Below are 12411 nucleotides of genomic sequence, written 5' to 3' on the forward strand. Positions count from 1 at the left end.
CTCCTGCAGGGCCCTGGCTAGGCCTGGAATTGCCAGGCAGACTGGGTGCTCTCTGGGCTGCAGAGGGGGAACAGCACGCAGTGTTCACACTCAGAGTGTTTTGACGCAAGGATGTCAGGAAGCATGGTGATAACCCAGCCCTTCCACTTGGCCTGGTTCACAAAAGGACCAAGGGATAGCCCAGACACACAGACTCATGACTGAAGACCCTGGCGGAGGCCTGGTGGCTGCCACGTTTGTCATTCCCCTTGGCTGCATGCCCACGGCAGCAGGGCCTTTTCTGTCTGGCCCCATTCAATCATGGCCAGCACCTGGGAAATGTTGGTCAGTGAATACTGAATAAAAACAAAACAAACAAAAAACCAGCAACAAAACCCACAGGCTTTCATCCCTACACAAAGCCAGGGTGGGTTTTTGTTTATTCTGTTTTATGAAACAGGGTTTCTCTGTGTAGCTGTGGCTGGCCTGGAAATTACTCTGTAAACCAGGCTGGTCTTGAACTCACAGAGATCTGCCTGCCTCTGTCTCCCAAGTGGGATTAGAAGTGTGTGCTGCCACCACCACCACCCAGCCAGGGTTGTTCTTTAATGATTCATATACCTGTGTGTCTGTGCACATGTGCAAATCTCTTCTTTAGGCCAGAAGAGGCCAGAAGAGGCCCTGGATCTGGAGTTACAGACAGATGTGAGCCACCTGACATGGGCACTGGGAACCCAACTCAGATCCTCTGTAAGAACAGAACATGCTCTTAACAACTCCTCAGCCCCAGTGTTTGTATGTGTATGTCTGTGTGTGTGTTTTCACACACGTGTGCAAAAGTCAGAAGTGGGCATCAGGTGTCTTCTATTACTCACTGCCTATTCCTTTGACTCAGGGTCTCTCTTTGAACCTGGAAGCCAGAAAGCCCCAGAGATCTTTCTGACAGATCTTTGGAGCTGTGGTTATAGATGTGCATGGGGCACCTGGCCTGTTATGTGAGGGGGTGGGGCTTGTGTAGCACTTAACCACTGAGCCACCTTTCCAGTGCCAGCCAGAAGGCATACAAGCTGCATCGAGTTGTGCAATCTGGGCTTTATAGGCTTCAGCTCAGTATCTTCTTGTCCATGCTAAAGAAAGCACAGTGAAGCGATCTGCATAGCATGAACAGGTAAGACAAAGACCAACCACGGCAGACTGAGTCCTCAGAAATCTGCTCTGCGCTGTGGTTGGCAGCTCCCCCAGCTGAGGAAAACACAGACGCAGACGGGTGTAGGAGAGTCTGTCTGCGGAGCACTGTGCTGTTTCCTTTGATTATTCAGTCCTGACAATGAGCCAATGCCCTTTTACAAGGAAACTGAGAGTCAAAGAGCTGATAACCCCAGCCACAGAGCCAGTTAGTGACCAGGCTGGCACCCAAATGTGGGTCTGTACCACACTGAACCCAGTACTCAGCCTCCAATTTGGGCTGGGGCAGGGCAGTGAGCAGCATATGCGAGCTCCCTTAGGAAGCCAGGGAACCAGAGGAAGATGGGAAGCCATGCTTTTCAGCTCCAGGAAACAGGAAGCCTGTGGCTATGATCCTTGTCACCTGATTTTCTAGAATGTGTGTGTGTGTGTGTGTGTGTGTGTGTGTGTGTGCGCGCGCGCGCACACATGTGCACAGGCATGCAGCTCTCTTAGCACATGTGTAGAAGTTAAAGAAAAGCTCTCAGGAGTCAGTTTTTCTCCACTGTCTTGTTGGATCTGGGGTTAGAATTCAGGCCATGAGGCCTGTGTGCCAGTAGGTACACGGAGCCACCCTGCTGGCCCTGAACTTAAAACTCTTAACACAGAAGCACAGAATCGACTCTCAATGCAAGCACAAAGTGTCCAAGCATGAAAGTGAAAATTGCCGGAAAAAATAGAAAAATGCAAACATTTGCAAGAAAGGAAACGGACCATAGAGTCAGGCCAACAGACAACAGATATCAGAGTTAGCAAACCAAGGCTTCAGAGCAGGCGGGCACAAGCATGTTTTCAACCTTAAAGGAAAAAGTGGTTAAAATGAGTAAACAGATGGGGACCTTCAGCAGACAAACGGAACCACATGACCATCCTGGAACTGGACAGCACAGTCTGGAAAATGAGAAACGTGGATCTGTCCAGTGGGTACGAGAAAAGTAAAGGCAGGAAAAGCAGAACGGAAGAATCTAAAACAGCACAGGCCAGGGTGGCCGACAGGACAGGGCTGTGATGGGCAGGTAACATACATCACCAGAGTCCCAGCAGGCTGGCAGAGGGGAAGAGGGACATAAAACACCCAGAAAAATGTGGTGGCAGAATTTCAGATTTGGGTGACAGATACAACACCCAAGAAGAGCAAACACACAGTAAGCCTTCCTTTACACAACTGCACTCAGATTGCTAAAAGCCAACAAGGAAAAAAAAAAAAAACACTAAAAGCAGCCAGAGGGGGAGAAAACCTGCTTCTATAGGCAGGGTGACAGGACACAAAATAATCTGCGTTCTCATCAGAACACGCAGGCCGGAAGACAGTGAAATGACACCTTCAAAGTACTGAGAGCGGGGAAAAAAGCACAGCCAAGTCTGCCAGCACAGACTCCTATATGTAACAAGCATTCTTCAGAAATGAAGGCAAGAAAATGATATTTTCAGATGTATGAAAGGAGAGAGAATTTGTCACTGGTGGATAAAGGAAAGAAGTGTTAAAGGAAGTTCTTCAGGCTGAGAGGAAATGAGAGGTGGAAACCCGCATCCTACCAAGAAATGGCGCCTGGAGACTGTGGGTAAGTCACTCTCCACCTCATGCCGTCACGTCGTTAATGGACAGAAGACTTAAAGGAAAAGGATGCTCATTTTATTCAGAATATGGCCATGATTATAATCTATCTTTAGATACATTTGCATGTGTGTACTGTTTGGGGAGTGGATGTGCGTATTTGTGTGTAGTGCGAAGTAGTTTTCTGAGAAGTTAGTTGGGCTGTGGCACACAGAGGCTGCACCTTTAAATGCCCCCAGTGCCATTCTGAGGGCTGCAGCGGCTTCTCCCTCCTTCCCAGCCCTTGATCCCGCTAACTCGGGCCAGCAGCCAAGGCCGCCTGGGACCACCTCAGCAAAGACCCGGAGAGCTGATTTCAATATTTTTCTCTCTGCCTGGTGAAATATTTATTGAAACTGTGCAGCGAGGGACGCTTCCTCTGGTGCAGAAAGCGTTGCCTGTTGTCACACTGACCTGGGTTAGGAGAGCTGAGCCAGGCCGTGAATAAAACAGCAGGGCCTAGTAAGGGGCCATTTGGAAGCACCTGGAAGGACGTCGAAGAGTACTCCAGAGGATGTGAAAATCAACAGCTAGAAAATGTTCGGCCCTTTGGGCCCTGGCCATGTTTTATTGGTTAATGTCTTTATGGCCATGCCCTTTAAAGGAAAATTTATCCCTACAGAGGTGAAGAAAGTGGGAAGGGTTAAGAAGTGAGAGCAAAAAAGAGAATTGTTACTGGGTCTTCCCCACTGGCCAGGACCACACGGCGCCTGGGGATGGAAGAAGGCAGGAAGCCATGCTTTGGGCGAGATACTCACTGTCCACAAGGCCGTATTTCTGGGCCAGAAGGGCAGCTTGCAGGCTCTTCCCACTGCCTGTTGGCCCACACAGCAACACCTTGGGGGTGAATGGGGCATTGCATCTGTGGCCAGTTTGGACATAGGTCAGAGCTAAAACAAGAGGATACGAGAATATCAAACCAGGTCCCTCGGGAAAAGAAGTCAGCTTCACACCTGTGCTTGGGCTCTGCCTGCTTGCGGCACAGCGGAACCTCTCTGTGCTCCTGACATGCAGAAGATGAAGGGATCACCATGGGGAAGGAACTGCCCCGCTGGGCCAGGCTCGGAGGTGCACAGGGGCTGATGCATTTTCTCAGCACTGCCCTGGAATCTCCACAGCGTGCTGCAGCCAGCTGTGTTTGCCCCTGATTTGAGTCGGGGCTGAGTGTGTTGTAGGTGGGAGGCTGACCCTAGACATGAAAGCATTTTTATTTACTGTTCAGTTGGGTGGTTTCCAGCCTTCATCCAGCCCGAGCCCCTAACCCGAAGCCCCAGGACCAGGCTAGTCTCCTAGGGGAGGTGCGAGCTGTGTGACACAGAGGCTTTGATATGTGCATTGGGCTGAGGAGGAGCCTGGAGTGCAGGGACTTCTAAAGGACTCAGGAATTGGTGGAGAATAATTTGTGCAGCCACACTCCAGGGACACTAACTTTGTTGCAAGTCTCCTTTTTGGCAGTAATGAAATAGGTCATAGGATTGGGCAGACTCGGCCAGTTCCCCTGACCTGTGCTGCTCTCCTGGCATTTGATGAAGAGAGAGGTGGGAAGACAGGGGTGAGCATCTTGAACAATGAGGAGTCTTCACTGTGGGAAGGCACACAATGCCAGGAAGTTCAGGGAGGAGGTACTTCCCACCAAGCTTGCACAGGGAAAAGGGGAGCTGGGAGAACAGACATCGGCCTGGTGGGGACCGGCACAGGGCAGCTACCCACCAAACAGCCTTCAAGACAAGGTCCCCTCCCCAAGGCCTCACCTCCTGCCAAGGCCCCCAGACTGTCCTGTGCAAGGCCAGCTGTGAGTGGCATCTGCCACTCTTCCTTTGGCAAGGAGATCCTGTCCTGAGGAAGGGCTGGGCCAACATGTCACCTTCAGGAAGATGGCTTAAGGAAGAACGCGTAGGTGTGTCTACTATGGAGTTTGGTTATCGGGGCATCTGAAGCCCATGCTGGTCTCTTTTTACAGGGTTCCCGTAGCATGGCCAGTAAACGTGTTCAGGCATGGTCCAATGTCTCCCCTGGAGGGTGAATGGTATGGTGAGGCAAAACGGAGCCCAACAGAGAAGCAGGAGTAGTTGTTCATACACAGACTTTGGAGCTTTGGGAGAGGGAGATTGTGTGTATGGTGTCTACACGGGTCTACATGTTTATGTTTGTGTTTATGTGGGGGTGTGAATGTGCACATGCAAGCACCCACATATGAAGCTGCCAGGTCAATGTCTTAGTCACTGAACCTAGAGTTTACCTGTCTCTGTTTCCCCATAAGTAGGATTACAGGCCTGTAACTAGGATTACCGTCTTTGATGTATCTTTTTAAAGTGAATTTGTCTGTTTGTGTGCATACACATGCCACAGTGCCTGTGAGGAGGTCAAAGGACAATTTTAGGGAGTTAGCTCTCTCCTTCTACCACGTGAGTCCTGGGGACTGAACTCAAGCTGTCAGCCTCAGTAGCAAGTGCCTTTATGGATGATCATCTCACCAGCCCCTTTTAAACACAGCTGCTGGGAACGAAAACTCGGACCCTCATGTGTCCCTGAGCACCCTGCTGGCTAAGCTGTCCCCCCTGGCCTGAACTTGGCATCATTACAGGACTATTTCACTAGTCACTAGGACTTACAGTTCCCTCTTTTCGGAACTAGCAGCACAGGTGAGTTAAAGTTGACTGCCCCAAGGCTATGGTCACCACTGTCATGGGCACATCAGACCATGGGCAACATGTGGGAACTGCTAAGTTAAATGGTCATCTGCTCAGTCTGCCATCCCACGAGGGAGCTATCCGTCTTGTTCTCGAATATAGACCACCAGCACAGTGTGTAGTGTAGCCATGGCGCCTCTCAGAGCTGGGGTTCCAGTCCTCCTCTAGGACAGCCCAAAGCAGGGTACCCTTGCATGGCTTCCAAGCTCAAGCCTTCCACAGTCCAGCACCCCTGAAAAGCACACACACTACAGTGACGCAGCCTGCTTGCAAACGATGCCTAATTTACAGTAAATAACTAAGTTAATTAGAAGTAACGATCCCCCAGACAGTCCCACATCCAGCTATTCTTTCTGGAAATAGACGGCTGCTGGATGCACTGAGAAGAGATTAAATAAACAACACAGAGGGAATCTTGCAGCCTGATTTTCAATTTATCTCTTCACATTATTAATTAATAATAATTAATATTTAGATGCTCACGTTTTTATTTACAATTCCAGGCATGAATTCTTTATGAATGATCATATGAACTTTTAAATTTAATTAAGTAATTTAGGAGTAATTAATGTGCAAACTCACAAAACCGTGGCATAAGATAAATGTGGTAGATGTTTATCTTAAGAGCATGTGTTTGCTGCTAAAGATCTTTCTGAGATGCAAAGCTCCGGAAGATTGCAAGGCGGCCTCAACCTGACACGGCAAGCAGCCCCTCCTTCCCAATGCCTGCCGGATAGTCATGGTGGCTGGTAGAGGGCCTGGTCTGCCTCAGAGTGTGCAGAGGCCCCAGCCACAGAGGGCTGCAGAGGGCCTTTCCTGGGGTGCACGTGTGTTTGTGCGTGCATGAGTGTGTGTGTTTGCTTGCACACAGGCGCACAGGAACATGTGTATACATTTGTGTGGAAGTCAGAGGACAATCTCAGAAACCATCCACCTTGCTTCTAGAAACAAAGTCACACTGGCCTAGAACCCAGTAGGTGAGGCTGGGATCTGTCTGTCTGTACCTCCCAGCCTTGGGATCACATGTACTGTCACACCTGCTGGAACGTAACTTCAGGCTCTGATGCTTGCAAAGCAAACACTACTTGTTTTCCCTTTATGACAGGGTCTCCTGTAGCCCCGACTGGCCTCAAGTTTGATGCACAGCTGAAGATGATGTTGCAGGGACAGCCTTGGACAGGCTTGGCAAGCGTGTGGAGCCATGGAAAGCCATGCGTGTGGGCTTTTCAAATTAAAATTAGACTATTTGCAACAGGCTCCCCCTCTGCTTCCCAGGCTGGCCTCAGCTTGCCCGTCTTCCTGCTTCAACATCTTAAGTATGGGCTTCACAAGGACACACCTCCACACTCAGCTTAAAGTGAGGTTTTTTTTTTTCTTTTTTAAACACAGGTCTTATGCAGCCCAGGGTGGCCTCTTTATGTAACAGAGATGACCTTGAACTTCTGTCCCTCCTGTTTGAATCAGCCTACACCTGGGATTGCAGGTGTATGCCACTACGCCAGGTTTATGTGGAAGCCAGCATTTTGAGCACGCTGCCAGCTGAACTCCACTATCATATCAGGTTTTCTCTTCCTTGAAGAGACTTGAAGGAGCCTAAGAGAAAAGGGTCATCAAGGGACTCAGTGTCTGCTGTCATTTTACTGTGCCAAAACACTCTAAATGTTTTTTCTTCTGGTATCAGACAGAAGAAGATAATGGATTTAGAGATACCAAAACTTAAATATTCCTTTAGTATTTATAAATATCCCATTTCTGCAAGGCTGCCCTTGGGCAGCTGTCAAGTATGTGGACAGCCTTGCAGTATGTCAGTGGGCAGCGAGCAGCTTATCCTGGATCACCGAATCACCTTGCCTGCTTTGCATTGATAAATGTGTTTTTGCCTTTAATCTTTGCATTTTCTTCTCCTTCAAGATCAGGCCTCAGAACCTTGCTACCATCATGCCCCTCCCATTCTTTACACCCACACATTGTCAAACCCTCTGTGAGCTCGGGATATAGCCACACCCAGGTGTCAGGATCAGTCCAGGGTCTCTACGGGTCCCTGCATAGCCCATTAGTGACCGGCCTCCCAGGGTGCCCACACTCCCAGCCACTGCTGTTGCCAGCCTGACGGACGTTGGGATGGGGAGGGAGTCAGGTTTTGCAGGATATTTGATCACACTGTGAATCCCGAGATTGTGTACTGGAAAAACCTATTTCTAGTTGTGGTGGCTCAGCCCTAGCACACACCTTTAATCCAAGAGCTTTCTGTAAGCAGGATAAAATTAAGTCAACCATAGGTCAAGAGGCAGAGCAAGCAGCCAGCTGACCGGGAGTGAACTTAAGAAAAAAACAGAGTGAGAGGAAGTCCAGAGGATGTATAGAGAAACAGAAAGGAAGTAGAAAAGAGGGACATTCAGTTTGGAGGGTTCTTAAGACAGCATGGAGAAGGTGCTTTTCCTTCTGGGATGTCAGCTGAGTAGGAAGGTCAGCTGGCTGCCGTCTCTGCCTCTCTGAGCTAGTAGGCTTTCACTCCACATCTGGCTCCTGAGTCTTTATTGGCAAAATCAGATGTTCGGGATTTTGTTTAAAAACAACAGTCAGGTGTTGAGAGCATCTCGGCCCTGTGTGGCTCTGAGGTGGGACAGTTCGCTGTATTTACCCTGGTAGAAGACGTCCACACATGGCTGGTCTGCGCTGATGGTTTTCAGGAATTTGGGGTATGAAGGAAGGATCCTGACAATGTTCCTGTGGTAGTCCAGCAGCTTCTTCGCCGTCTCTATCTCTGAGATGCCCTCTGGCTCTATCAGCCTGTTCTGAACTTCGGCCTCAGGGGGCCAGTCAAAGGTGGTGTGGTAGATCTCTGCACAGGAGAGGCATAGGCTTAGATACCACCCAGGGCTGCTGCACTTCCTGTCTTGCTGCCCAGGGGTGTGGCTGACCTTCAGAGCCAGCAAATGTTCTCACTAACAACAGTGCGTGAATAACGCCAGCTGTTATTCCTAACCATAAAAACAACAGGGTGGGGATAGATGGAGCTTAGCAGAAGTAGTGTTTGCCTTAGGTACACAAGGTCCTGGGCTCAGTCCCAGCACCCCATTCACCAGGGTGATGGTTTGTGACTAATTACAAGATTTGATAGAGTCATAACAGCTCTCTCAAACCTACACCTGGCATACCATTCCTCCTCCAGGACGTTCTGAAGCGGGGACCTTCAGGGGCTCTCTGTTCTCAGGCCTTCTATAATGGAGGCAGGAGGTTCAGAGGTTCAAGGTCATCCTTGCCTACAGAGCAAGCACAAGACCAACCTAGACTATACGAAACCTTGTCCCAAGAAAAGAAAAGACAGCGATGCCTCTCAGCCGGCAGGGATTTCTGTTCTCGGTGGCTTCTGGCTCTGAGACAGGCCCTCTCAGCTGTGTGGACCCCTGAATGCCTAGAGAGAGAGTGGGATGGGGTGGGGCATCGTACCTCCAGTGACAGGGTCAATCCTCTTCCCCACGTTTCTCTCAATCAGGACTGTGTCGGGAGCATTAAGCACAACTGGGCAGAGAAAAAAGGAACAAACCTGGTGTGCTGGGCTCAGGTGCCACATGTCTGAGACCTTCCCCATGTCACCCCCCACCCCAGATGGCACTAAACCATTCTGAGACCAGTCCACAGTGGAGCACGTCCCTGGCCGTCAGGTTTCACTGAGGAAAGTCACCGTGTAGACATCTTTGTGATTCGACCCTGTCCCACTTTCCTTGGTCTCATAAAGAGGCCCACAGCAGGGGGATTCCTGACACAAGGGACTCTGCTTTTCTTAATGACAAGCTCTCAGCACATGTAGCTATGTGGTTGGGGCTAGAGTTCACCTGATGTGTCTTTTTCTTGCTGGATCCCAGGCCCTTGAAACCCCCCTGGCCCCCAGGCCCAGAGTAGACAATGAGAGGCAGCCAGGGCTAAAGAACAGGGTTCACACTGCATGCTCAGGGCAGCTGGGGCCAGGGCTGTACTTACTGACATGCTTGGGCGCCAGCCCCAGGGTCTGGATCATCAGTGCCTGCTCCCGAGTCTCAGGGATGCCCTCCAGGATCCAGCCCTAGATAAAGAATATGGAGGGGGTGCTTCACTATCTTTTAATTTTAGTTAGTTGGTTATTCTTATGTACACTTAGTGTTTGGCCTATGTGTATGCATGTGTATGAGGGAGTTGGAGCCACTGGACCTTGAGTTATAGACAGTTGTGAGCTGCCATGACCTGGGAATTGAACCTGGGTCCTCTGGAAGAGCAGCCAGTGCTCTTAACTGCTGGGCCATCTCTCCAGCCCTTTCACTATTTTTTAATATTTAGTCATTTATTTTGTGCACACACAGGTAGGTGGGTGGGTAAGTGTGTGTGTGCTGTGTGAGTGTGTGTATGTGCCCTTGCCACAACACACATGTGGAGGTCAGAAGACGAGTTTCAGGAGTTAGTTCTCTCCTTATACCACAGAGGTCCTGGGGATTGAACTCAGATAGGTGAGCAGCTGCGAAGGAGATGTGGTTGTCAGGCAGGCTTCTTTTCTTTCAAAGTTTCCAGCCCTCTTTGGACCTTCTTAGACTATAAACTAGGGAGGGGCTGCTCAGTGGGGGTAGGTGCTTTCGGTCAACACCGGTGACTGAGCCCAGAGCCAGTGCTCAGGAAGGCAAGCATGGCAGGCCTCTGATGTCCTGGCTTCCTGCGGCTGCCACCAGCAGCAGCAGCAGGTGCTCATGCTGGGCCTTCACTGCCTCTGTTTTTGAAGGTTTATACCACATCTCCTAAGTGAGTGAGCCATGGTGTTGGCTTCACCCACAGCCCCATGAGGCTGTAAGCGATTTTCACCATCTGTGATGGCTATTATTGGTTGCCAACTTGACTACATCTGGAATTAACTAAAGTCAAAAAGTGGAGGGCACACCTGTGGGGGAATTTTGCTGAATTTGAAGTAGTAAGATCCACTTCTAATCCTGATCTTTGAGGTGCAAAGACGCAACTTTGATCTGGGTCACAGCTTCTGCTGAAAGCACATGGAAGAAGGAAGCTCTCCCCCTTTCTCTATGTCTCTTTCTCTCGTGTTCTTTCTCGCTCTCTCTGCCTGTTTGCTCTCAACCTTGCTAGCAAGTCCATTCCTTCATTGACATTAGAGCTGCCATCTTCTTCTTCTTTCTCCTTCTCCTCCTTCTTTCTGGATTCTGGATTCTGGATTCTGGATTCTGGATTCTGATGTCTACTGACCAGCTGAGATACCCAGCCTTGGGGACTGAGCAACTAGTGGATTCTTGAACTTTTCATTCATAGCCAGCCATCATTGGATTAACTGAACCACAGCCTGTAAGTTATTCTAATAAATCTAGTGTGTGTGTGTTTATGTGCGTGTGTGTGCGTGTGTGTGTGTGTGCGATTTGTAAGAGTAGCACAGCCTTGTGGTTCAACCAGTCCAACAATGGCTGGCTATAAACAAAAAGTCCAAGAATCCAGTAGTTGCTCAGTCCACGAGGCTGAACGTCTCAGGTGGTCTTCAGTGTATGCTGGAATCCCAAAGGAGGAGGCTCCAATGGCAGTGACAGGACAGACTTGCTAATGAGAAGGAGAGCAAGCATGCAAAGAAAGCCAGCTTTCTTCTTCCGTGTCCTTAATATAGGCTTCCAGCACAAAGCGTGACCCAGAATGAAGGTTAAATTTTCCACCTCAAAAAAATTGGACTAAAGGCATATAATCCTACCTCAAATAACCTAAACAATCCTGGTTTTCCTGGGCCAGGCATGGTGGCTCACACCTTCAATTTCAGCACTCCAGAGGTGGGTGAAGCTCTATGAATTTGAGGCCAGCCTGGTCTACACAGTGAGTTCCAGGACAGCCACAGCTACATAAGTGTTATTTTGTTTGTATGTGTCTGAGTGTGCCAAGTGGAGGCCCTCAGAGGCCAGAAAGTGACATCAGATTCCCTGGGGCTGGAGTTACAGTGGTAAACCACCTGATGTGGGTGCTGGGAACTGAACTCAGGTCTGCAGAAGAGCTTCAGCACTCTTAACTGCTGGGCCAGCTCTCCAGCCCCATCACACCACACCTTATAATTCTGTTTCCCTTCCCTGCACAGTCACCAATGTTGGACACTACCCTGGGAGAAAATCTGACCGGCAAAATATAATACATCCCGAGACCACTTTAATTTACATATCAGGAAGCCAACCCACGCTGGCAAACACCACCACAGCCATTTGAGGCAGACTATTGCCTCACTGACTGCCAAGTGTGTGCAGTGTTGCTTGTTTCACACTGATTTTTTTTTTTTGTTGTTATGACGAAGCCTGCACCCTTCTTTTGGACTATGGTGTTTGTGGGTGCATAAAAAGGCCTTTCCTACCATGAAAGGAGATAAATATCCACTTGTATTTAAACTATGCTCTCTCATGATTTTACACTTCATGTTTAATAGAACCATGCTTTCTTTTGTGAGCGTGGAGGCTCAGATCCACTCTGCTGCCTCGAGGCCCCCAGCCATCCCAACGTCAGCTGAGAGCAGCCCTCCCCATGGTGCTCCTCTTGTCAAGCTGTAATGGTTGGCACAAGTGGGGCCGACACCTGCCTGAAGATTATGAGGCCATTTTTATTTAACCTGTAAAATTATTACAATTTCATAACTTATTGTCCTATGTTTATATATTTTTTTCAAAACTGTATTCTTTCAAGTGAGTATCAAAACATTTTTTGTTGGGTTTCGAGATGGAAGCTCTGAGGATTCTGGAATAACACTGATTGTGCAGATTCATTCATGAGCAGCTGATGTTCCATGGCAGAAGTCAGTGACTCATCTTTCTATTTGTTTTCTTACACCCCACAGCAATTTAACAGTTGCTAGAGTTCTTTCAAGTCCAGAGAGTCTTGAGTTAGAACACACACACACACACACACACACACACACACACACACACACACACA

General features: G+C 49.1%; 1 protein-coding gene across 2 annotated transcripts in view; it reads right to left on the reverse strand.

The window, feature by feature from the left end:
• The window catches only part of Ak8 (adenylate kinase 8), a 104943-nt gene that overhangs the window by 67343 nt on the left and 25189 nt on the right, over nt 1–12411 (reverse strand). The window contains exons 6-9 of one of the 2 annotated variants that reach the window (XM_055600895.1): nt 9469–9550; nt 8938–9009; nt 8129–8329; nt 3556–3687 (exon numbers count right to left, since the gene is read on the reverse strand). In XM_055600895.1, coding sequence (XP_055456870.1) covers nt 3556–3687; nt 8129–8329; nt 8938–9009; nt 9469–9550 — 487 coding nt within the window. The remainder of the gene's footprint in view (nt 1–3555; nt 3688–8128; nt 8330–8937; nt 9010–9468; nt 9551–12411) is intronic. The other variant, XM_055600896.1, reaches the window with a different exon arrangement.

This window comes from Psammomys obesus, unplaced genomic scaffold, assembly GCF_907164565.1.
Source record: "Psammomys obesus unplaced genomic scaffold, mPsaObe1.curated_primary_1811, whole genome shotgun sequence".
In the NCBI taxonomy this organism is placed as follows: domain Eukaryota; kingdom Metazoa; phylum Chordata; class Mammalia; order Rodentia; family Muridae; genus Psammomys; species Psammomys obesus.